At 38.8% G+C, this 26,633-nt stretch overlaps 1 protein-coding gene and 1 long non-coding RNA gene across 9 annotated transcripts in view; both read left to right on the top strand.

The window, feature by feature from the left end:
• Nucleotides 1-21,554, top strand: part of add2 (adducin 2 (beta)) — a 29,805-nt gene extending 8,251 nt beyond the window's left edge. For 4 of the 8 annotated variants that reach the window (XM_038303640.1, XM_038303643.1, XM_038303641.1 and 1 more), the window contains exons 2-15: nucleotides 1,139-1,316; nucleotides 1,678-1,819; nucleotides 4,593-4,744; nucleotides 4,888-4,968; nucleotides 6,871-7,020; nucleotides 7,225-7,368; nucleotides 7,534-7,632; nucleotides 7,986-8,162; nucleotides 9,397-9,645; nucleotides 13,444-13,563; nucleotides 13,636-13,722; nucleotides 13,819-13,945; nucleotides 17,243-17,329; nucleotides 20,367-21,554. In XM_038303640.1, coding sequence (XP_038159568.1) covers nucleotides 1,170-1,316; nucleotides 1,678-1,819; nucleotides 4,593-4,744; nucleotides 4,888-4,968; nucleotides 6,871-7,020; nucleotides 7,225-7,368; nucleotides 7,534-7,632; nucleotides 7,986-8,162; nucleotides 9,397-9,645; nucleotides 13,444-13,563; nucleotides 13,636-13,722; nucleotides 13,819-13,945; nucleotides 17,243-17,329; nucleotides 20,367-20,626 — 2,022 coding nt within the window. In that variant the 5' untranslated portion in view covers nucleotides 1,139-1,169 and the 3' untranslated portion in view covers nucleotides 20,627-21,554. The remainder of the gene's footprint in view (nucleotides 1-1,138; nucleotides 1,317-1,677; nucleotides 1,820-4,592; nucleotides 4,745-4,887; nucleotides 4,969-6,870; nucleotides 7,021-7,224; nucleotides 7,369-7,533; nucleotides 7,633-7,985; nucleotides 8,163-9,396; nucleotides 9,646-13,443; nucleotides 13,564-13,635; nucleotides 13,723-13,818; nucleotides 13,946-17,242; nucleotides 17,330-20,366) is intronic. The other 4 variants (XM_038303647.1, XM_038303646.1, XM_038303645.1 and 1 more) reach the window with 4 other exon arrangements.
• A 1,980-nt stretch (nucleotides 21,555-23,534) lies between these two features.
• Nucleotides 23,535-24,778, top strand: LOC119795572. The gene is made up of 3 exons (XR_005282339.1): nucleotides 23,535-23,560; nucleotides 24,025-24,106; nucleotides 24,692-24,778. It is a non-coding gene; the product is annotated as an uncharacterized LOC119795572 (long non-coding RNA).
• Nucleotides 24,779-26,633: the final 1,855 nt, after the last annotated feature.

Raw genomic sequence — 26,633 nt, 5'->3', positions numbered from 1 at the left:
TGAGGTTAAAAAACCATCACACAGAAATCTATCGAGTCCAGGAATGAAAATAAAAATGATGCAGCATTAGTAGAAATACATTAACAGATGGGCAAAGACAGCATGAATCACAGAAGCATGCAAGAGGTTAGTTCGATCAATGTGAAGGTATTCAAACCCTTAAACAGCAGCTTGTTTTTGTCTTTTTATCTCCGACACACTTCAATGACATAAAACAGTTCAGTCAGTAAATTCAAACTGAGCCAATGTTGAATTCAACACAGATAGCCTCAAGCTTAACTCTTAAGGCGGATTTATACTTCGAAACTCGCAGTGAATGCAAAGACGTCCCCGCCCCCTCTGCAGACACTCTGCTGCACCTCTCCCAAATTGTAGGTGAACGCAGACAGGAGGCCTCTGATTGGTCAAATCTACATCCGCTGCCGGATTGTTTTGTTTGTATTACTGCAAGTGCGGAAAACAACTCGTGAAGTTGGACCAGCTAGAAGAGAGAGGTGCACGAGAACTCTGGGACCCTTTTTCCACCTGGATCCCCGCTCTTTTTCACCCTCATGTCCCTCCGTTGTCTGACAACGGAGGGACACTTCCTCACCACCAGCTGGTTTATGATTCTCTTGTGGCATGGAATAGATCATGCTATAAAATTAAGCATAAATCAAAAATGTCTGTGGGGAGTATATCCAGCACTTTATACTTATAAATGCTTGGGTATTGACTAGGTTCTTTACTTGTAGCATAAACCCATATCATCATACTGCCACCATTGTGCTTTAAGGTGGCTGTCAGGTGTTGGTTTGCTATCTTTGTTTCCTTCATGATTCTGTTTAAAATCAGACATTTTTTTTTCTTACCAAGGAAATTATGTACTTATACCTTGTGAAAGCATTGTGAGTGGTCACACTCCTCTGCTTGTTGAAGCTATGTGGGACATACGATCCATTACTACCAGATTTATTATTGTTCATTTTGATCTCTAGTTGCCATTTTTATTTTCCTGATTCTTTTTTACATTCTTATCTGATAACTACCAGCCATCATGTTTTCAGCTTAAACCTTTACAATATTTTGTGAACAGGTCTCTAAGATTTCCCACATTTCCATGATTCAATGCACCTTTTTTCTTGCATGTCTCCCCCAGGTTTTTATAAACTGACTATAAAACGTTAAAGATGAGCAAATCTCCAACACCAAAGGGCACTCCAGTGCAGCGCAGCCCCAGCGATGGGGTCCCTGAGAGCCTCCAGTCACCACAGCACTCTACACCTGTCTCTGGACTTCATCAAAAGAAAAGGATCTCCAGCCTCCTCCAGAGTCCGGTTAGATGCCTGCTTTTATCTTTTAATGCAGTTTGGGGCTTTGTTAAAAAACTTAAGACGCTTAGAAATTCTAACACCTTTTCTTTGTAAATGTAATTACTGTATCTTCTTACATTTAAACAGCACTGAACTTCAGCAGAGGTGATTTATTTGGACTAAAACATTAGTCTGTTTGTTGCAGAAATGAACTGATGGAAGTGGGACATCTTTCGCAGCCCTTAGTTTAACAAGTATAAGATGTGTAATGTTGACCTGAAGACATTTTGGATTATTTTAGGAGCTTTTACTGAAAACAAGACTGGACAGTTTTATCTCCATTTAAATCCTGTGTAATAACTTGTTACCTGTGATTTCTGTTCAGTCATTTCGAGAGGAGCTGGATGTGCTGATCCAGGAACAGATGAAGAAGGGTGGCAGCTCATCCAACCTATGGGCATTGAGACAGCTTGCTGACTTCATGGCGTCTCATGGCTCCCCAGCCGCCCTGCCAGCTGTACCCTCCAGTACGTGTCAAAGATTTTGCAGTAAATCTCTTTTCACATAGACTTAGACAAACTTTATTGTCATTTTGAAAACACAGAGTGTATAGAAAACGAAATTTCATTACATACAGCCTTGGTATTTAATTTAAGTTTTAAACCGTGACGAATAGCAACAAATAAAACTTCAGAAGCAGAAAAATCAAAATTTTTTTATGAAAATACTCATTTAGTGGTTCAAAGGCACCATCAAATCAAAAGGCCGTGAATGTCTGTCAAAGAGAACATTAATACCAGAAAGCAAAGCAGGTAAACAATGAAACATACAGTGGATGCAGAACATCACAGAACACAGTAGGACCCACAAAGAGCAACAGTGAGACAGCAACGGTTAACCAACCCTGAAAACAAACTCAAATGAAACTATATTACCAATTTACTAATTTAATTAATGAAACCTGTGTGAGTGTGCTAAACTGCCCCTAGAAGGAGAGAGGACATCTTTATAGTTTTAAACACAAATTGAAAAGTAATTTCCACTCCAAGCCTCCAAATGCAGGGACTTACAGAAGAGCAAAACCAGCCTACTCTTACATATAAAATGCCTTGAAACTTGTGTCTAAGAAATAAAATCTGAGAAATAAAAAATCTAATATTCAATAAAATTTTTAGTTGGAAAAAAAGTCACATAAAGTAAAGCAATATCTTTTAATAAATACTAAACTTTTATCCATTGACCACTCTACTGGATGAATAAACCGCCTTTATCTTATCTGAGGGGGGTGAGATTGTGGGGGGTGAAGGCAGAGATAAGTTCTGTTGGGTTTAATGAGGAAATTGAGGCAAACATCCAAAAACACAAAAATACTGACAACCAACAAACCAGCAAAGATCAGGAAAAACCAGGGAGCCAGAGGGGAGGAAGCAATCAAACAACAAGGAACTAGCGCTGAGTAACTGCACAGGGAGAGTATATAGGAGACAGAACAAAGACTGGGGTAATCAGATGATCTGGAGCAGGTGTGGATGGAAGTGACTAGAAAGGAGCTAAGGGAAAGAAGACAGGCACAAGGGGGCAGCAGATAGTAACTTAGGACTGCTTAAATATAACACAAAATGGAAAACAAAACAAAAGATCAACAAAACAGAATTACTTAGATAGTGAAAACTGAAAAATAAAAACTCAATGTCCCAAAAGGGAAGAACCACAACAAAAACACAGTAAGAAGGATTTTAAAGGAGGTAAATAATAATTACCTTGTTAGAGAACTGCAGCAATGACTCTCTCTATAAATATCAACTATTGCAGCTTCATATAATGTCAGGATAAAGGCTTTTCTGGCCTACTATCTGGGTCGGCCCAGCCTCTAAGGGACCTGAAACAAAATTAGATTGTAGGGGCCCCCATTTCTGCCAAATCAACAGTCCAATGCTCAGATCATTCACACAAAGACTATAAACTCATTTAAAGGCGAAGTACAGCCTGGACATGTCGCAAGTCCATCGCAGGACAACACAGAGGCACGCAACCATGCACACACACACACACAAGCACACCCACACACACACACACACACACACACACACACACACACACACACACACACACACACACACACACACACTCACACCGAAGGACAATTAGAGACGCCATTTAACCTAACTGTCATGATTTTGTAACTTGGAATCAGCCAGACATGTAATACGTGTAATTCAATTTAAATTCTGCACGGTATCAATCTGGTAAGACACACAGAGAAAGGGTTCCCAAAAGGGAGGGACATTCAGTACAATTCTTAAAGCTGATTGGATAGATTAAATGTCACCAGCCTCCTATGTCAAGCTTTTAGCCAAATCACAGCAGCAGTTGATTTGTTTCACAATTAGCAGAGTCAACTGATAAATTTAACTGTTACTAATTCTGGTCGGGAGAACAAACAAACATCTTCTCATCCACAAGCGCACAAATGACGTCCTGCTCGTTTCTAAAAAAGAGATGGACGGTATTACCTTCAAAGCCAGAGCAGCCATGCTTGTTTTCTTCATCCTTCCTCTTTTGCTTGATGTGTTGACGTCATACATGTAGCCCAAAAAAACAGACATAATTCATTTAAATAAACAAGAAAACTTTAAACTGACATTTATTCTCTAAAGATTTGTGTCTCTCAGAGAGATTTAACTGGTCTTCATTATTTTTCATGTATAAGACTCAAACGTTATTGTCATTTTCTATACATAATACTTAGTTTATACATAATATACATAATAATTTAGTTTATACAGTGAATGAGCAGCATTGATCAGCAGTGAAACAGAACATTTCCATTCATAATGTGCAGCAGTGATCAAATGTGTTAAACAGTGTGGGAGAGACATGGTGCAAAAAGGCATTTATTTGGAAGTAAGTAATGATTGTACACGATTAGAGATACTTTAATATATAAATGTCATAATTTTATCATGAAATTGTGGATTTCTGTTGCTATATTTACATAAAAATCCTTCACCATACCATAACCGAACAATTAATTGTTCTAGCTGCACCTAGTTGACTTGGGACCATAAGCAGTCGCTAAGTTTCCTTATCCCTTGGGCTGCCCTGCCTACCAACAAGGCTTATATTGATATCGACAGATACAAATCCAATCAAAGTGGTACTTAATAATATAGAAACAAGCTGGCAACGAGAGAAGGAAGATCACTGCTCTGGTAAAACTAAATTAGGACATGATTCTTTTTTTCCTATCTACTCATGTCCTCTCAGCCTCAGCCCTCTTTTCTCTCTTCTTTGTGGTAGACATGATGATGGTCACCCCGATCAACGACCTGCATGGTTGGGAGCCTGGAAGCATGGTGAAAGGGGAGCGGTTGATGCGCTGCAAACTGGCCAGCACCCACCGGCTGTTCGACCTTTATGGCTGGGCTCAGCTCAGCCAAACTCTCCTCACAGTTAGTTTACAAATACTTTCAAGTTTCATTCCTGCTTTTATTCCTCTGCTGTGCCAAGAGGAGTCAGAATATACTATTCACCTGTGTTTAATTTACTACAATGCTTGATGTGTGTCTCACTGGCGTTTTCTCCTTTCTGTCAGCTGCGTGTGAGTAAAGAACAGGAACACTTCCTTGTGCTTCCAGAAGGCCTGGCCTACAGTGAGGTGACTGGATCCAGCCTGGTGAGTCAGGACTTTTGTGTTGAACACACACAAAAAACCCTTCCAGTTCCATTGTTGTATCTACAAAAAGTAAACGCTCAGAACCGGAACCTGTGCAAACAGAATTTCCGCAAGCTGGAAAATCTCAAGTACTGTTTGAGGTAGAAATATTTGATATTTGAAATATTGTGCAACCAATATATCCTGACTTGGATACAATATAAACAAGTGTTAAAGACTAGAACCAAGAAAACTGTAGTTCTTAATGAGAATGTTGAAAACTTAAAAGGTACAAAATATAAAAAAGGTAAAATATAGCCAATGAAGTTAAAACAAGTAAAAATCAAAGGGTAAAGCTTGTTCTTAGCTGGCAGTCAGGCTCTTTAAAGGCTTCTTACTCCCAACTTCCCAAAATCTAAATTCCTGTATTAATGATAACTTACTAACTTTATTTTAATTATATTTTAATTAGGTCTAAGAATATCCCTTCAAAACTCAGACAGTGTGTGTAAAGGTTTTTTATTACAAATAGATTTTTTTGGTCCATTTGTTGTCATTGTGGGACTGGATCAGACTTTTTAGAAAGTTAAGTACAGAGTTTGTTATTTGTAAATTTTTAATGAGATCCACTGAGACAGTTTTCATTTAGATTTATGGGTGTGCAGGAAACAGCCCATAGAAAGGTTCCCACTCATGCTTTTAGTATCTATACAAAAAAGTGATAAGATAAAAAAAACACTTAAAATTCTAAATAATTAGTTAACTAACAATTCAAAATGTATAGTCCAAAGCATTTTTTTTTCATTAAAAACTGGAGTAGGAAGTAATGCATTGTTTAATATATTTATAAATTCATATCTCAACAAGAGAGGGTGCATTTCTATTAAGTCCTCTTTGCTCCTAGCCTCGTGAGACCATCCTGATCTCACGAGCTTTCAAGGTTTCACTCGCAGATCAGTCTGGAGACTCTCCGTTAAAGAAAATTTGGAGCCGTTCACCAAATGAACGTCCAATCAGCGTTGGCTTTGAGGCGGGTTTAGGTGTGACGCAATGAGAAGCGCGACAGTTCAGTCTAAAGAACATGGCGGCTTCAGCCGATGAAACTAGCGTTAGCGTGGCTATCAAGCAAGTAGTATCGGAATTACAGAGTATTTCTTCACTGAAAGAAGAGCAAAACACTGCTCTGGAGGCTTTTCTCAGAGGAAAAGATGTTTTTGCTCTTCTCCCGACTGGTTTCGGCAAGAGTAGCCTGGTTTGTGTTTTCGTCGTCGCTCTGTTAGTACGTCATATGCTTCGTTAATCTGATTGGTTTATTTTGCCCGTCTATCACCAACATAGGCCAATCAGCTAACCAGTATTTTCGCCCCTTCCGAAAATTACTTCAACGGAAGGTTTCCAGATGGATATGCAGAGCAAATCCATCTGGCGGAGTCAGGTTACTTTGCTCCAGCATCCATAAAAAAATAGAATAGAAAAAAAAGATTTATTCCTGGTTGCATACGATACTTGCAATGTCCTATGAGAAAAGAATTCTCCTCCTTAGAGACAGGAAAAGGTTATAAATAAACCCGATGTGGCAGATTTTTGTAGTTTAGACCGAGCTCATTCTCAATGCTTATTCTGTCAGACACCTGCATAATTTAGTGCAAATACTTCATGGTAAATACAGCTCCTGAATACTGCACTCTCTGTAGTATATTTATTTCTATATGTTTATATATAGAAATGTTCATAAAATAAAATAGAAAACACTGTGTTACTCAGCAGGTTAGAATAGCTTTTGTTTATTCCTATATGCAGACCTGTGGTCTGCTGCTCTGCTAAAACCCTCAGCAGTTCCAGCTTATACGCAGAAGCAGGTTTTCAGCTAAACACCACAGTCAGGGAAACTGCTGATGGTCTTTTTTTTGCTTTTCATAACAGGTGAAGGTGAATCTTCTGGGTGAGGTGGTGGAGAAAGGCAGCACCAACCTACAGGTGGACTCGGACAAGTTCAGCCTGCACTCTGCCATCTACTCAGCGCGGCCCGATGTCCGCTGCCTGCTTCACCTCCACACGCCTGCTACAGCGGCGGTGAGTCAGTGAGGGATGGCTGTAACTGAGGGCGGCGTTGCTACTTTACTGACTCTACTCTGACCTGCACAGGAAAGACACTATTCCTCAATTTATTTCTCTTACAGTTGTTATCCAAATATTTCTTTCATCTCAAACATGCTTGGAATGTTGCTTGGATACTTTAAAAGTGAACTCTCAAAGCTGACAGCTTACTGTCTCCAGGTTTCTGCTATGAAAAGCGGCCTGCTGCCTCTGTCCCATGAGGCTCTGCTGGTTGGTGACGTGGCTTACTATGACTATAACGGTGTCATGGGGGAGGAAGCGGACAGAATGGAGCTGCAGAAGAGTTTAGGACCCACTTGTAAGGTGAGCAAACTGAAAGAACCACTAATTCAGCCTTTAGCGCTTGCTTTCCACCCACGATATTGAGCTTCAGAACTGAATGCGAGCGATCCAAGAGGTGATGGAGCTCACATTGAATTAATAATTAAAGCTTGTTCTGCTACCTATCACAGATGTTCTTCCTTCCAGGTTCTTGTGCTGAGGAATCATGGCATTGTGGCTCTGGGGGAATCACTGGAGGAGGCTTTCTACACCATCTACCACATACAGGCAGCCTGCCAGATCCAGGTACCACTAATAAGGTTGCTCAGAGATACTTGTATAAACTTCATGTATTAGTAGTTTTTAATGTAGGGCTATTTACTAGAGGAATCTTCTGTTTATATCACGTTAATCCCCATCTTTGTCTTTACCCATAGAAAGACATGATTAATGATGTTTTGATTTACTTTTGGCTTTCTTTTGTCTATTTAATCAAAGCTGGACTCACTGTAAGACAAACTGCAAGGTTTTAGAGCCTTTTATGCCAGGAGTAGTTGATACTAGGACTTAAATTGCAAGAGGTCGGGTTGTGTTTTGTTTTTTATCAAGGTTACTGTTGGAATAACTCTTGATGTGTGTGTTTTTTGTTTTTTTTCCAGGTGTCGGCTTTGTGTTGTTCTGGGGGGGAACACAACCTGATCATGTTGGACCTAACTATCCATAAACCCAACCCGACTGGCACCGTCGGCTGGGCCGGCTCCACCTTCGGACCCCTGCATAAGAGCCGCACTGGAGAACATGAGTTTGAAGCTCTCATGAGAACTCTGGATAATCTGGTAAGCAACAGTTTGAAATGCATCAAGTCCTTCGCTGGGCAGCATGCAATTTGGTGCCTTGTTCTTTTGGCAGTGAGGGACATAAAACTGAAATGAAAACATTTCCATATGGTTTCTCTTTCCTTTAATGATGAATATTTTGTTCTGACAAAGAACATCAATTAGTTTAGACAGCTTTATATTCTACAGGACACCATGTGTCATTGTTGCTCACACATCTTCAGTCCTCAGTAATCTAATTCATGGATCTGTTGTTGTCTTGCTGTGTTGTTTGCTTAAAGGTATAGTGGAGCATGTTCTTTTTCCAGGTGGATCATTAAAATAAATGGTCCTACTAAATGTCAGTCATTCTGGTGACATGTTTACGTAAGGCCGTCCTATGTGCTCATCCCCCTTTTCACTTACCGGTGTTGAGTCTGGCATGGTGGAAAAATTGCGAACCTTCTTTTGGAAACTAAGCTTGTATAAGCAATGCAAAAAGCAACTTTTAAACAGAGTGCAAGAGGAGAAATGGGCTTGTTCATGCTCTTGCACGCGTTTAATAGACGTTCCCTCTTGGAAGCAGGTATAGGGTTGTGTGTCCGCATTTTATCTTAAGTGGAAAGGGCAGGTTTTTTTCAAAAATTCACGAAAATCCACCTCTAGACCTTTATATGCCAGGCTTATTTACCATGATTCAATATAATTCCCTGATAATGTGGCATCTGTTACATTTAGTTGATTTTGGACAAAGCATGTTGAAAACTCTCTCCTTTGAATGCCCTAACCCTAGCTACTAGTGTCTTTCTCTCTGTATATCTCTTTCTCCTAACTTTTTTTTAGAATTTCTTGAAGTTGTCTCATCATGGAGACCTTTACTTGATATAAGCATTAATACCATAAAGAGACGGAAAGCACTTTTGCTACACTTTCTATTGATGCTTCAAAACATAAGGTATAAAAGATTTCCTGTGGTTTTTTAATTGAAGTCTTAAAACAGCAGTGAGAAAAGTTGAGTGTTCAGAAGCGGCAGCTTAATGTAGCACATAAAGCAGTTCTATGGACTAAAAGCTTAAACCACAAAAACTCAGCGGGCTGAATACACAGACTTTAAAAAAAGGTTTCTATCTACCCACAAGGCTCACTTGGTGATGAAGTTGGTGGAACATTATTAAACCTAATGGACGACACAACAAATGGAGTCCTGCATGCAGTGCATACTTTATTCTGAAAAAGCTTTCGGTGTCGTCTTTAGGGCTATCGTACCGGCTACGCCTACCGCTTCCCTGTGCTGCTGGAGCGCTCACGGACCCGGAGGGAGGTGGAGGTGCCAGCGACCGTAACAGCCTTCCACCAGTTTGATGATGATGGCATCCACCCGGCTCTGAGGCAGCACCCTTTTGCTCAGCGGCAGCAGCAGGAGAGGACCCGATGGCTCAATACCCCCAACACCTACCAGAAAGTCAGCCAGGAGCAGGCGAGCCCGGGACACCAACGCACCACTGTGAGGCTTCTGGTTCTGAACAAGCTGATGTGCAAACATATGCTTAAAAAATGTGACATGTTGCAACCACAAACTTCAAAAGAGTTTATTTTACCTGCCAAAGAAAAAAAATATACAAATAATTTTATCACAGTGTTGAAATTATGAAATTATTAAAGGGGATAAAGGAAAAGGAAGAACAAACATTTTTACATTTAAGTATGTAAAACACTGACATACCTGCATACCTTTGAAATCAGGAAACACATTCTCAACCTTTTGAGACTGACCATCAGAAAGTATGAAATCATGCAAAATGAAGGTTAGATCCTGTAGTTTAAAAAAAACAACTTTTTTCCAACTAAACTGTTTCTTAAAAGTTGCCTCGATATGTGTTCTGCCCCTAAATGTAATCCAGCTTCATCTAAGTATGAATCGCAGCGTCCTGTGAAACCCTCCCAGGTTGGTCAGAGAACATTAAGAAAGATAATAGAGCATCATAAATGCCAAGGAACACAGACCCAAAGCGAGGAAGTTGTAGATTAGAAGCTAAATTAGGATGGGGCAATAAAACAATATCCTAACCTTTGCACATGTCAGGAAACGCTGAAAAAATAAGACATAAACTCATTTATATTCACTTTTCTAAAATGTTGTTTATATTTAACCCCTAAAGGTCACCATTTTTCCTTAAAGGGGTCATAGAATGCAAAACCGAGTTTACCCTGTCATAGATGAATAACGATAGTTCAGTGGGTGAAATGGAGGTACAGAGAAGTTCGAACCTCATCGACACTTCCTTTTTCTGCAAATCCCACAATTCCAAACTTCCACCACAAAACAGGCGAATTCAAACAAAGCCCAGACTTAATGTAAATTCGGGGATGTGGCCTTATTTGGTTCTGGCCTGTACTTTTATCATGCCCCAAAATTTACATACAGCTTTAGTGTTGACTGCTGGGGCGCTGACTGGACCAGATCTCAGCAGAGAGCCATGAGCCGCCCGTCCTTAGCTGGTAAGGCAGGCGGGGGAAAGCACAGGGCCGCCTGTGTCCAGGCTACCATCACCAGGTCGGGTTCGGTCACTCCGTCTCCCGCTGGTTCCCTGCCCCCGCCTGCCGGAGTTCCCATACCAGCTCTCGGCTCGGTTCGAATGCCTTGTGTGTTTCGACTATGTGCTGCACTATAGTCGACCAAAATCCCAGAAGATTTTTAAATTCTCCCCATACATTTTTTAGGTATGAAAAGTAGGACATGTCCGGAAAAAAGAGGATGTCTGGTCACCCTACCATATCAACAATTTCGATGTTTCAGTGAGTGAGTGCTTGTTGCTATGATGCGTCTTAACTCAGAAGCTTCGCTCGTTGTAAACCAACCAATCAGCGCACAGCTCATCTAAATATTCATGAGGATACCATGAAAGGAAGAAAACCTGTTATTCTACCTCTCATTCTAGGGCTTTTGACCAGGCTTGTATTAGGGCTCATAGAACAGCAAACATGCCATTTTCAGCCTTTTCAACCACTGTTACACACCCTATTCAGAGACCTTAAGGACCAGCACCAAATACCCTATAGAATCATTCTATGACCCCTTTAAAGAATGATGGGTAGATGGCATTTTAGTCTTACTGGACTGGAGCCTACAGAGTAAACACAGGAAGGCTAACATGCTGCATTTGGTGTTAGTGTAGACAATACCACGCTGAGCTGTTATACATAAGATATCTTTTGAAATGAAGAAATGAGATCAGGTGTGATCTGATGTTTAGGCTACTATATTAGCTAGAGCTAACACTATTTGAAGACAGGGGAACACTGAAAGGGGAACAAGGGAAAGAAGCTACTGGTAATTTTAAAAATTACGGTAGTAAAATCTGAAGATTTATTTTGATTCCACTGTAGCTAAAATCCATCACTGGCAGTTTAAAGTGACACATACTCTCCCCTCTTCCTCTGTTAGTTTCTAATCTTCATTACCTGTTAGTATTTCTACATTCTCATCAATTTCATCCTTCTCCAGTTAAAACTAAAAGGTTTAATGTTACACATTGCTGTTCTGGCTGGATGGAGCTAGCGTTACAGGACTCAGCAGAATGCATTGCAGTGCAAAGAACATGGCAATGTCTGTGTTTGTTTAAATGTATTAAAACTAAACAGCTTAAAGTATTTTTAATGTATTATAGTTGAATTTAAATATATACTTCTCAAATGAAATCTATTGTTACAACTTATGGTGGATCCCTATAAAAAGATGCATTAAATGCTGGTTAATGTGATAAAGCTTAAACTTTCTCTAAATAAACAAATAGTCATAATGTGTTCATGTCTTTCTGCTTTAGGTTTACACAGAAAGTCTCTTCATAATAAAGAGTTTATCCAGCTGGAAGAAACAATAAAGGATTTTAATCTGAGCAACAAGGTTTTACTGAAAAAACTGGCTAATGTGGTTTACCCATAAAACACAAATTGGTTTCTTAATTACATTAAAAAAATACTGCTTAAGCTGCTTAGGTCAGATGAGACCAAGATACCTATTTTTATCATCATTCCAACAATAAGATGCTGCATCGGCAGCCTAAAGCTTTGGTGAAGCATTCTTTAGCTTCCCGCTGGTCAGAGCTGATGGATGGAGTTTATTAATACTAGAAGCAGTGGGAGAAAAGCTGTACAGGTTCAGCCTCTGGCCATGAAGCCAGATGTACAGTATATTGATTTAAAACAAGGAATGGTTATGAAATATAATGACTCAGAGGTCCAAACTATAAGAATTTGTTGCAAAAAAACAAACAAAAACAAAACAATCTTTAATCAATGCTTTCTCTTTGCCAATGTGTTGTAATCTGGCAACGGACATGCAACGCTTTAGATTTCTAATTTGTTTATCCCTTTTAAAACAACTGGCTTTTCACTTTAATGTTATCTTTTGTCATATATAGACTGTCACCTAATGTTACAATAAAATGCTTTGAAAATTTGGGGTTGCAACATAACGTGAAAAGTCTAAAAAAGTGAGAATAATTTTCATTCTTAAGGTCCTCCTATGTTATGCTACCAGGGTACATTTTAAAGTCGGGTCACAAACACTGTGACCTACCGGAGAATGGATTAAAATGAAGTAATGGCAGAATTTGGAGCAGAAGGATCAGAGTCTGGGATGGGATAAGAACTGGATGAGAGACAGGAATATTTGGAATGGCTTTAGATGTACTAAGATCTTACTTGGTTTGTTAAGGCAGCGAGGACAAAAGGACATACTGTGACTCACCACATGCATCACTGTCGACTCACTGAAGATCTTTCTGAATCCACAGTGAGCACCCTTCTATCTGATGCTTTGTTCAGAATCAGGATATTTTATTTTTGTTTTCTGATATTATTATCATATATCATATCAATTATATATTTATATATTATTGATATGATAAATTCAGAAAGGAATATGACTCTTCCTTTGACCCTGATCAGGGTTAGGCAGATAGAAAAGATGGAAATTGCAACATTTCCCTCACATGGACAATCAGAGAGGGAGCCTCAGATCAGTGGGAGGAGCTTCACAGTCCCTCCCATCATCCTTTTCACCCTCTTGTCTGCATTGCAGATGAAAGCCCATCAGCTCTCCAAGTATTTCAACAGAACACATTCTGCCCTCTGGTGGGCAAACATATGACATACTCACAAATGTCCCTTGGCTGCATAATTTTAATTTAGATAGAAAGCAGGAGGCTTTTTAAGTTAAAGTTATGCATTTCTTTACTCTGCTTGTTTTCGTTCTTATTTAGCAGTTTAAACCCTGCTTCCCTGCTTCTGTTCCCTCCAGCAGTGGCTCAAAACAGAAGAAGTGACCCAGGCTGGCAGCACAGCCATCAAGATAGAGAACCCAAACCAGTTTGTGCCTCTTTTCACCAACCCTAGGGAGGTGATTGAGACCAGAAACAAGGTGAGTCCACCAACCTCCTTCTTCTTCTGAGTACGGTTCTGTGTATTTACCAAGCCCATCGTTTGTTGTCAGATCCGACAGCAGAATCGTCAGGATATGAAGACTGCAGGACCACAGTCCCAAGTGCTTGCAAGTGTCATAACAGATGAGAGCCCTCCGGTAAACACAGCACCATATCTGCCCCAGAACTTATAAACTTATTCCAAAACATTTGATCTAAAGTGAAATCCTGCACATTTGTATTTTGTCAATCAGACCCCAGTGAGTCCACCCAAAGTTCCACCAGAACCAGAACCTCCCAACCCCTTCAACCAGCTGACTGACAAGGAGCTGGAGGAGTACCGCAAGGAGGTGGAGCGAAAACAGGACGGAGGGACTGATGGTAACAGCTATTTAAATGGCTTCAGCAACTGTAATTAATTGTTTGTTTTAATTGGCTCAGGTTGAGCTGTTTACAAAATGATAATAGCTTCTAGCTCAAGAAAAACTCCTTTACTGTTTAAAGCCTGTATGCATGTTTCTCTTAACTCACACATGAGAATGGAGGCCAGTTTTATTGTGCCAATTATTTATGGTGCAACAACTGCAAAAAAAAAAAAATGTTTATTATTTTTTTTATATTAGTTGTAATTATTACAAAATAAGTATAATCCTTGTGTTTTTTCGTATTTGTCTTGTTGTTGCATTGTTCTAATTTCCTAACTTATCTCATTCTTGTGTCCCAGAGCTGTGTAGGGATATATTTAAAGTATATTCCTATAAATGGATCAAATATGTCATTCATCAGTCTGAGATATAAACATGAAATTTAATTTTTTTTTTCTAAATCTACTAAAACATCACATAATTGTTTGGAGTGAGAATAGTGCCGTCACATCTGGGTTAGTCAAAGCCCACCCTGTTTCATCCATCCATCCATCCATCCATCCATCCATCCATCCATCCATCCATCCATCCATCCATCCATCCATCCATCCATCCATCCATCCATCCATCCATAGCGTCAGATGTAGGAGTTTGTTGATTCTAGCCCCGGTTCCAGGTTTCCGTTTCATGTCCTGGCGCAAGACATTTCCCCTGCATTGCTTACTGGCGGCTCCAGGGCGGCTTTCTCCTGTCAGTGAGCCCCAGGGCGACTTGGGAGTGTGAGTGCGAATGGGTGAATGACTGAATGTAAAGTTCTTTGGTCAAGTGTTCAGACTTGAAAAGTCTCTATATAACTGCAAGCCACTTTATTCATCCATTGATCCAGGTCACTATAATCTCAAATGCAGTCCTTCTGCTGCCCAGTGCATCTTACCAAATTCATCGAAAATAAGCAAATGCTTCAAATAACAACTGAAATCAGTGAAAGATATACATGAAAAGTGTATATTTCTTCTACTGACCCTTAAGGAAATATGATATCAAAAAAGCTCAAAAAAGAAGGTGAGCAAGCAAAAAAAATGGAACTTAAACGCAATTTAATTGTTCATTAACAGCAGAGGTGGTGACAACGCAGAGTGCGCCGCATTCACATAGAATTCCTATACAAACTGCACAAATGAAGCAGCAAGCGGTGAACTGCACATGGTGGGAGCGTTAATACTCCTCCCTCACCTCTTGATACTATATAGAGCTGAGGTGTTGTCAAACTGCAGCACCACATGGAGAGAGCAGAGCGGAGATCTCTGAAGTTCAAACAAGCTGAACTTTTTTATAAAATCACAACACGGCAGCCAATCCGGGACTGGAAAATTAAAAAAAGGTACATATAAAGAATTCTGTCAAGAGGTCTTTAGTTGGCTTTAAAAAAAAAATTTTTACTTTAGTCCTAGGAGTGCTTGTCCTCTCTCACCTCCAGCACAGAGCCCTGTCTGTCACTACCCACTGCCCAGCATCAGTGCTTTCAGCGGGGGTAGATTTACAAGGAAGTCCCGCCGAATCCGACACAATCAGAGCTGCGTCTGGATGAACCAAAGTGGTCTCTTTTTTTTAGAGAGATTTTGGGGCTTATCCAAAAGTTGATCTCCACATGCGATTCAAAAGTTGTTCATAGAAAACTATTTAGCATTAGTCTGTGATGTTAAATTTCACCTGTGCTTTTATTGAGGCACAAACAATCAATTTAGCCACTAAAAAAGGTAAACATGCCAACCTTTATGTTCAGTACCAGCATAAGAATGACATGTGATGTTATGTGTATCTTTATATCAGGAAATGAAAACAGCAGTTACGTCTGCTGGGAGGGCAACGTTTAGGTCGTGATTAAAAATAATTAATAATCCATTAAACTAGATCGATATAAACAAAAGTTTTACCTGCACAAATGAAGTAGCTCCTAAAAAGTAGGCTAGATCATTTTGATTCAATTCGTAGCTTAATGGGGGGGATAGTTGACTTTTTGCTGACCTAGAAAATAATCTTTAATATCTCTTAAACAAAAGCAGCACATGTGATCTTTTTTATTTATTTATTTTTATTTTTACAAATGACCATTTTAAAATTCACAAACTTGCACTGAAGAAGCAATCATCATTCAGTCTATTTGCTGTTTTTTTCACGTCAATGGGTTGTCAGCTTCACACAGATGAAGCTCCTCCTATTTGATGATGCTTCCAGGACGTAAACACAGTGCATCTAAAATGCAGAGTGGTGAACTACCTGCGGGGCTCGCAGAAATCACCGCCTTCACGGCATGCTGTGTGAATGCACTATTAGAGCTTCTAAATTAATAACAGTACATAAATAAAATAGAGTTAAATAAAGAGTGTTCCAATTCTACCACTAACTCTTAAACATGGTTGTTTTCTATCCACCATTAAAACTGTGCTGTAAAGGGATCTGCTGTCTTAATGAATCTAGTGTCTTGATGTTTAAACATCCATTTGTGTTTTAAATCCACTCAGGTCTGATGGAACTCTGACTTTCATAAACATTTTGATCATCCATCTTCGTTTGGGGGCTCATACACACTTCTGGAAGTTTGAAATTAGGTCTGAATAAGTGAAAAGATGTTTCTTCATATATGCTCCAATATAAACTATAAAGGTCAGCAACAGCTGAAGAGGGACTGTGTGAAAAACCATAGGGATTTGATGTTGCTTCAGTTAGCAGGTTAGAACTCTGTTAATGATAAATGTATTGGATAGTGCTTAGCTATATTTGCAATAGCTTTATTCACAATCATTTAACTTAGTTAAACCTTTATAACCTTTTCTCCTAATATTGAAAAATTTTGCTTAGTTGAGCCCAAGATTTAGTCCTTAATTTTCCTTTCTTAAAAAAGCTAAATATTTCTTAGAAATAGACTCAATCCTTATCAGGAAGAGAATTAGCCTGAGGTTTGTGTTTTATGAATTTTTATTAAATTTCCCATTAATATATTACTTGTAGTCAAGACTTTGGAGCAGTTAGAGCATAGATGGACATAATCATGGTACTGTTACTGTAAGGTAAAAAAAATAGATGTAAAAAATGGACCCAAAAATGAATGTAGAAATCTCAAAATATATAATTGTTAAGATTTTCCTTTCCTTTTGGTTATTTTCGGTGCTTTTTTAAACAAACAAGTATAAACCTGTTATTGTGCTTTAACTTGTGTGTAATTTGTTCTCACTCCTGTTTGCTTCACAAATCTAACCCTGTGCACAGCTGAGTCTTCACTGTCTGTCTGTTTGTCTGTCTGTGTGTGTGACAGCAGGGGAGGAGGTGGAGAATGACAGGACATCTCCCCCTGCTACCTCCCCTACAAAAGGCCCAGCAGCCAGCCACCCCCCTGACTCAGGTGAGGCTTGGCAGAGCACTCTGTGTGTCTTGCTTGGCTTCCGCTCTGCTTTCCTGACCCACATCTTGCTTCAAGTTTTCTCTCATTGACTGGTATATCTGAGCTCAACTTCTGGCCTCTCATCGCTGTCCTCCTTCTGCAGAGCAGATACTGACTAACATTTCTACACAGAATGGGAAACAAACAACAAAAGTCGAGGAAATCGTAGTACATGTAGTTTTTGTATGCATCCTTTCCAGACAAATAAATTACTAAATTAGGAAGGATGGAATCATGTTCAATACAAGAGAATACATTAAACGTAAATAGATTTTAGTACTGCAGCTGATAAGAACAAGACATCAGTTGAAAAGAAAGCAACATTTTAAGGTCTTTAAACTGGACAAAGGATTCTCAGAACACTAATTCAGGATCTCCAGGCTTTTCCAGTCTTAAACCTCTGCTCTAGTTTAATAAATAAGACTGCATGTTCTACCTTTTCGGTAGCTTTAACAAAAGGTAGCTCTGTTTTAGCTGGAAACTATGTTACAAGCTCCAAAGCCTATCTTGGTTTGAAGTGAATGAACGACGGGCATGTGTTTCCTCCAGCAAAGGTCTGATCTTCATGTGGTGGTGGTGCTGGGATGCATGAGCATTAAGTGGATGTGTTGTGGATCATCTTCCATTTAAATGGACTTTTAACTGGCTGCTTTAAAAACACTATGCCCATTGAAACTATCGCAGAGATATTCTTTGCTGCGGTCTCACTGAATCTAAGTGTGGTTTACTCTGTAAAGCCAATCACATTTAGGAATGGGAAACACTTGTTTTATAAAATATACTGTAATTTATCATTGTAGCCAAACAGTTAACGGTCTAAAAAAGAAAGTTGATCTTGATTAATTTCTCGATTCACCCATGTTTATTTTAAATAGGCATTGCTATGAAGAAAGACAACAGAATTCCAACAGTTTGCAGTCAGTTTAAGCCTTGACATTTTTTTTTACTTTGAATTCAATCAGGAAAATCTGAATTTTCTAACTAGCCTATAGCCGTTCAAAGGTAAAAGAAATCACGTCGACGGCACGTAGGTCAGCTTTTATATGCATGCCAATCAGAATGTCAGAAAGCAAAAATTGCCCCTCTTAGTCGGATTATAAATTCATCCTGAACTTGTCGAATCCAATCAAAGTATTGTGACATTATTATTCTGAAATGTTGTTTATATCAGATGACCTATATCTATGTAAATGTACTGATTTCTCTTCTTCCCCAGCTCTCTTGGAAGGTTAAAGAAGCATTTTATACAACTACAGTATCCCACATCATCCGATTCATTGCATCATACATGTTTGCAGATGAGGAGACATCCATGGCTCCAGCCTTATCAAAATATTACACTTTGTTCTTAGATCAAGGAGACCACTCTGATTCCATTCCCAAATCTTAGCCACATACATAATAAAGATGACTTTTTAATCCTAACTGTCCTCATTAGATAAAATTACATGGGAAAACATTAGTTCTGACACACAACAGGCAGATATTAGTAGGAATTTATCAGACTTACACATCAGCATTAAGATAATCCTAACAATGTAAAACAATGAGCCTAAATCCATTCACCCATTTCAGATATAGATCCAATCCCAATACACACCCTAGGCCTACATTTTAGCCCTCCCTCTAAACTTTGCACATTCCCGAGAATGTAGTGGCAGCCAGCTGTAGTCCCCTCTGGAGCTAAGGAACCCCAGTGGGAGATCAGAGGAGCCGGCCTTGAATCAGCGCACCAATGCAGGAGTGGAAGGCTGCAGCTTACAGGTGCTATCTCAGGAAGAGAGTGGAGAAACACAGTAGTAGCCTGCCTGGGGAGCAGCGCCACCTGGGAGAGGCTGCAGCTGACTGGGGCTAGCTATAGAGGTTAACTGCAAAGGATTGAAGGAGCACAGCAGAAGATCAGGAGAAGTAGAAGAATTACTGCGGAGCATCAGCATAGCCTGCCAGGTAGTCAGAGGGGTGAAGAGAGGGAAGGGTGTCCGTGCTGGAGGTAGGAGACCAAACAGTCGTCTAGAGTTACATTAAAGTGTTTTTTTTTTAAAGGCACCTAAAATGTCTTCAGAGCCTTCATCTTTTGTCAACAATATTTTCTCTATCTTCTACTTGATAAAAAAAAGTGCATGGCACTGTGTAATCTTGTCCTTTGGTTTTGTAATTTACCTATTTATTACAGTAGAACCACTTTTAAAGTCAAATCATACCTGATAAAGGAAAATGATAACTAACCAAACTCAAATTAATCCCCCTTTTATCATTTTAGTCTTATCTCGTCTCTTATGGTGGCATGTATCATGTATGTGTATACGTTAATACTCAGTCGGTTATGTACCCTAGTGTCAACCATGAAGCAAGGGGTGTCCCAATTCCTGAGGAAGATAATGGAACTGTTGTGGCTTCAATTCAAGTGTGGGTGGTTAGTGGGTGAGGGCAAGTGGTTGTACTGGGACTGGGCCAAAACAAAAAACCCAACCAAATAATTTTGAGTGTATGTGTACATTTAAGTTCATGGAATACATCATTTTTCATCAAATAATTTTATTGTATTTAAGATCATAAAAAAATAAAAGGTGAAACAAAAAACTTAAAAAAAAAAGAGGTCAAGTTTCCTCTGAGCACACATCTACTCTCCATCCCAGATCATTGGCTCTCTCAATTAGAAGAACATTAGAAGAAAGAGTAAAAAGCATTTTTTTTAAATCCAAATCTTGTTTTGAAAACAAATTCAGCAAAGTTGTTTGTTGTATAATCTCTTGAAAAGGACATTTCAAACATAATTAAAAGCATATAATGAATATGTCATTCTTCTCCATAATGACTGCATGTAAACTGCTGACTGTACGTCAGAAAGCATTTGGAAACACACATCCTTTAGGCGAGCATGTTCATATTTCAGACATTTCCAGCATGAACCCCTGCAGCAGGTATGAGCTTAATCCTCCGTTAAACACCTGCTTACTGTCTGATTCTTTTCTTGCTTCCTTTTCAACCATTTCTGCAGTAATGGAAGTACAGAGCGACTCTCCAGACATTCAGAACGGAGGAGATGACGAGAAGAGGGTGACAAAAGAACTGGAGGAAGGGATGAAGGCGCTTTCAACCAACGACACCTCCTCCACTCCTGCTCCTCCAACAATCAAACCATTGGGCGGCACCCCTGAGGGCTCGCCCTGCAAGTCTCCATCCAAGAAGAAAAAGAAGTTCAAGCCACCATCATTCCTTAAAAAGAGCAAAAAGCAGAAAGAGAAAGTAGAGACCTGAGATGGTCGCTCAAACTAGTCAGACCTCAGTGAAGTGCTACGGGGATCATATGTGACAGAGCAGGAGATGAAACCACATCACAACCATTCAGAGCCATTTCAGTCTCAAACCCAGACACGGTATGTTAGAGTACCACCGCTAGCCACTGAATTTGATGTTTGTGGTGATTTATCGAGTAAAAGTTAGAGATGCTCCTGTAATTATTTGCCCTAATGATTTGATCCAAGTCACCCACTCAGTCTGTGATCACTCACACGATTTCTGTACTCATCATGTCTGCAGAATAAGTTTGGTAATTCACTTCACTGTACAGGAGTTCAACCATATTTCTTCTTCAAAGCAGGCCTTCAGTTTGGGTCCTGTATAAGTGGCACTTATGTTTTTCTTACTATACACGTTGGAAGGTAAAGTCATGTATAGCACTTAACATAGGTAGATCGGTGTTCTTGCACGTCTTATTCTTTCATATACATCTCACTTCTGGTTTGATTTATGGGGTAGAAGTTACAGGTATAGTCTGTGAGGACATTTGTAATACCAAAAAATCTCCAACAAGCTGCTAATTGTACTCTGAGCAAATGTAGCAGCAAAAAAAAAAAAAAAAAAATTGGCGAGCTTCAAGCTAAACCTGCAACCGACTCTTTTTTTGTCAACCACCATGGAAAACGCCTCATAAAAACGATTGTTTGTCGATGCAATCCGAATATTCTTAGTGTAATTACAATTATTTTCCTCTTTAGTTTTCAGTCATACCACACACACACACATTACCTTTCTACGATAAATCATTTAGAAACAGCTGTTTCTCAAACTGCTGATCTTGATGCTGGCTCATTGGTTTGAATTGATTTTATATCAGAGTGTACATGTAAGTGTTGCAAGGTTGCAATGTATCAGTCATTAAAGGTCCAATTATGTTTCAAGTCCACACAGCAGTGTCTCTGTCTTTATACCTAATTATCTTGTATTTGAAATGCAGCGTGCTCCACTGTGCCTTATTTATAGCTCCTGGACAGCTTCACGAAAAGACAATTGTTTTCAACAAACTTCAGGAACATGGAGCTCATAGTTCTAATTATTCTATTTTCCAAAATATCTTGATATAAATCAACCTTGAGCTAACTGTAACATATTTTGAAGTCAACAATGCTGCTTTTGCAGTATTTACACCAGTTTACTTTTACAAATTATTTTACTATACTACCACAAACCTTACTATGCTATAAGTAAGAAAGTAAAGTGATGGCTGGCCCTTTTTAATAGCATGTCTACCTATTTTCAAATAAGCATTGGTTTGGGTTATTTTAAATTACACTACAATAAAGTTTTTAGCAGGAATAGTCACATACGAATCGTTAAGGTCCACAATTATTTTTAAAGATTTCAAAGGCCTGTTTATAAGAATGTAAGTTACGGGTTCACTCTGTCAAGTCCCACACATGACATGCTGTTGTATTCAAAATAAATCAACCATATCAGGAATCAGCAAAGAACATAATAGTTTAACAAAAATCAGCCCACCTCTGCAAAAAAATCTCATTTGTTTAAAATTTGTACATTCCATGCAACAATAAATGAGCACTCAGCATGGTTGCCTTTTGTGTTTAGAAGAGGAAATTTGCACATTTATTTTTATCTCTGAATTTAAAGAAAAATTCCCTTTAAATTGTCATAAAAGTTGTAACTCCCCTACATGAACCATAGCAGCCGACAAAGCATTTGCGAAAATTTAAAACTTGCAATCTGTAAGGTAAGTATTTCATCTTGATTTTGGTGGGAAAAAAAACAGATTTTTAATGTTATAGAAAACTCTACGAAACATTACAATAATAAGGATAAAAAAAAAAAAAACAACACACTGATCATGGGGATAACCCAGTGCTTGCAGATTCCTCTTAATCAGCTTCCCGTTCAGGTGGCCACATAGCAGCAGAAATGGATTCCATGTGTAACCCTCATTAAAATGTGGCAAAAAGTTAAACAAGTTTGAAAGTTATAGTGATTGATTTAATGTAAAAAATTTTCATCAGAGTTCATTAAAACACTATTATAACAATCAGTTTTTGCTGAAGATTAAAAGTATGTTGACAGAAAATATATGTGGCTGTCCCTTAAAGGAATAGTACACCCAAAACATGATTAGCCTTCATTTTCTACTCACCCCCATGCTGAACAACACTCTGGAGTACTTTTTTGATATCTCAAATGCATCTGGAGATCTGGGAGGCTTCTTGCTGTCTGCTGACATTCAAATAATGGAGGTCTATGGCGCCCGAGACAGAAAGGTCCATAAAAGTCCACAAAAACGTGTCAATATTCCTCCATAATGCTCGTCCAATGTAATCCAAGTGCCCTGAGTGGGTAGCGTCCAGAATTTACTCGAAACTAAGTCATTTAGAACGTTTTAGAGCCTAAACAGTAGTGTATAGGATTTCCTAATAGCGCCCCCATGCGCGCTCACGATTCTACGGAAACCGCGGCAGACCAAACCGGAAGAAAGTGCGCATTCAGCGTCTGCTCTGCCGATAATGCAAGCGTAGAAGAAGAAGTTCCGCTTTTCACCTGTTTATTTTCTGCCCTGAGCCAGGTGAGCACGAGGTCAGTCTCTCTCAGAGTTTGAAAAAGTTGTTGATTAGTGATTTTAGTCGTGAAATTAAGAAGATGGTTCGAGTGCGTTCCTATCCTGGATGCTTCAATCAGATGAAGCGGCAGTGTGGAATAACCCATTCCGTAACTTTCCACAAATTACCTCTTCGGGACCCTGAAAGGCTAAAACTGTGGCTAATAGCTCTACGAAAAGATCTAAGGACAGCTAACGTGGATTCTCTCCGTGTCTGTAGTGAACACTTTTCAGCGGATGATTTCCGAACCTGTAAAGGAAGAGCTTTATTAAAGAGTACAGCTGTGTCGATGGTGTCACAACTAAGGACAGAGGTATGTACTTTATAAACCATTTATGTAACTTACACGTTTGTATATGATCTGTATTTTTACCGGTACTTTTTTAAAAAACGTTAAAATGTTAAAACACGCTAATATTACTTGAGTAAAAATGTTAACTTCCACATCAATTTGGACAATCATGGAATTTTTTACAAGTCATGTTATTTTAGTTGCTTTGTTATCATACGGATTTTTTTTACACTGTATGTATGTACAACCCACCTATTGACAAACACCCGCTCCACAGCTCAGTGTGACATTATATTAATTTTGTGATCAATCAATGTGATCATTGATGGCCTGCAAGTTGTTAGTGTTTAGGAGTTAATAAAAAATAAAAATCTGGATGATAATAACTCAACTTTTAGCACCCAGAGAAATACTAATGTGATCCATGATTTAAAATACATAAATAAATAAATAAATAAATAATATTTATCTTTTTGTCTTTACAGCCCAGGCTTCTCCGCAAAATACAACACCTACAGCTTCATGGAGGACACAACAAATGAAATAATCCTTTTTCAGTTAGTGCAGGTAAGGGAAATTATTATTTCATATTTCATATTACAACATAATATGAGAACAATTGTCAATTGTGTGTTTACAAATTGACTGCACAAAGATACATATGCATATATTTTGTAGTTTTATTTGGATTTTGGTCATTCTAATTGGCAAATAATAATTGTGAAGCGGAAGACTGTGATCTATGTATATGTTTTTTTTTTAGAGGGTGGGATTGAATTTGGTTTTGTACTTAATCCCACTCGTTTTCGTTCTTCAATTTGATAAATGTAGCCTACATTATTTTTTAAATTTCTATATTTATCTATTTTCAGTTTTCTTTTTTTATTGTATCTTTTTTTTTTATATTATTATTATCTATTGTATTTATTATCAATTTTGGTGCATTTATTATATTGTTTTTCTTCCTTTTTTTTGGGGTAATGTTTCTCATTTTCATCATGTGCGGAATGAAATTAAAGAAGTAAATAAATGTATGTGTAATATGTGGAACATATTACAAAATTAATGTTGCTATCGGATTATGACAAGCACTGTCCCATCAAAGATGTATGAAAATGATTTTAAACATTAAATTTTTGTTTTGTGGTACAGGTGACAGAGGCATCCAGCTCTGCTGCCATGGAGCCAGTGGGGTTCAGGAGAGGACTTGATTATCTCCTTGAGTAAGGTCTTGAAGTGGAGTCGGTAACCACTGACCGATCACCATCTATACGAAAAATTATGCGCGAAGAGTATCCGGAAATCCACCATGAGTTTGACATCTGGCATGTTGTCAAGGGTAAGCTGACAAATTGTAATTTGTAAATGTACAATGGTAAAGGAATTACTATAATGAGGAAAATGTTTTTACAATATACTTTGGATAGCCCTTGTACAGCCACATAAACTTTTACATAATTTACCCCTCCCTTGCCAAAGCGCTGGCACCTGCCTAGGTTATACACAGCCCCATTGTGATCCCACACTCCTCTATTACCTGCTCCCACCTTGTACTTCATACCCACCAAGACTATGTTGACGTCACCCATGTGCAGAAGTGCAGTCTGTTGGGACTGTACATCTCCAATCACCTACACTCTCTGAGCCCTGAGCTCCCCATTGTCGTTAAAATTAAATTAAATGAAAAATACTTTATTTATCCCAGAAGGTAAATTAAATATTTTAAAAAGCTCACACTCCTTTCTTTTTTTCGAAACAACAAAGCAATATTGTCTCTAACACCTGGTTCCCTTGATCCTTCCCAAACTCTTTGATCCACCTGTATGAACAACATGTCCTGTCTAACGTTTAGTGCCACCTCAGTGACGTTGCCACCATACACCTGGTGGATACATTTCTTGTACTCCCCAACCAGACTATTTTATAAAGGAATAAGTTTCTTGGATGAGAGACAAAACATCTTCTACTCACACGTTTACTCCAGTTGCCATATTTTATGCTTGCTTGAGACTCATTGACGATTGTTCTGTTTTTGGTAGGGCTAATGAAAAAATTGCTGTCATCATCCAACAAAAAGGACAACCTGCAACCATGGATAAAATCCATCTGCAATCACTTGTGGTACGCCTGTTCCACTTGTGGAGGTGACCCTGATGTGAGTAACATCACATTCTTCACATTTAGGCAACATAAAGTTATGATAATAATAACTGATCATGCATCATGTCATGCTTCTTTTTGTTTTCTTTTTCTTTTGTTTTCTTTTGTTTTTACTATGGACCTCTTTTGTGTCTGAAATAAAGATTGATTGATTGATATTATGTTTTCTCAGGGAAGCTTGAAGTATTCCATGCATCTATGCTGAAATACACAGAGAAGAGACTGCACTTCCACTACTCAACAATGAAAGCTCGCACCCAGCTTGCCGTTATGGACCACAATGAAAATGTTCAGCGTGAACAGGCCTACACCAACACAGGTAACAAGAAAGTATCTTCAAAACAAAAAAACCTAACCTTGTGCGCTGTGCTCAGTGTCATATACTCATTTATGTCCTCAAAATGAGCTGTATTGAAAAAACAGCAAACATTACATTTAACCTTCAATGGGAACCGCACCTGTTTAGTGAGCTGCTGCACTAAGATCTGCATAACAAATATGGTACTTTATGGTCCTAATTCTCACCACCACAAAATTACAAGTACCAGATTCCTAATTATTTGGATACAATTTCTTGGTTCCTTTTTTGAAACCTAAAACCGAAACTTTTTGAATGCTTTATAATAGCTATGTTATTTCATTAATGTTTCCTCTGTCTTACATTTTCTTCTTTGTTTTTTAGGACAAGCACGGTTCAATGTGGTTTACCCAAAACAAACAAAAGAATGGGTCGCCAAAAAGATCTATGTTCCAACAACACAAACATTCCGGCAAAATCTGGTGGTGCAAGTTGTGCGGAGACGCCTGGACCCCAACGTCAAGATCAAAGACCCCCAGTCATATGTTTCTATCCCTCCCATACCAGAAAACATTGCTCAGAAACCAAAACCTGCCAAAGAGGAAGCCATACAAAAACATACTTCCCGATACAGCA

This window comes from Cyprinodon tularosa, unplaced genomic scaffold (genome assembly GCF_016077235.1).
Source record: "Cyprinodon tularosa strain WSP-4 unplaced genomic scaffold, ASM1607723v1 ctg515, whole genome shotgun sequence".
Taxonomy (NCBI): Eukaryota; Metazoa; Chordata; class Actinopteri; order Cyprinodontiformes; family Cyprinodontidae; genus Cyprinodon; species Cyprinodon tularosa.
Note: the sequence above shows the minus strand (reverse complement) of the source record. Positions and strands in the feature narration are given on the sequence as shown.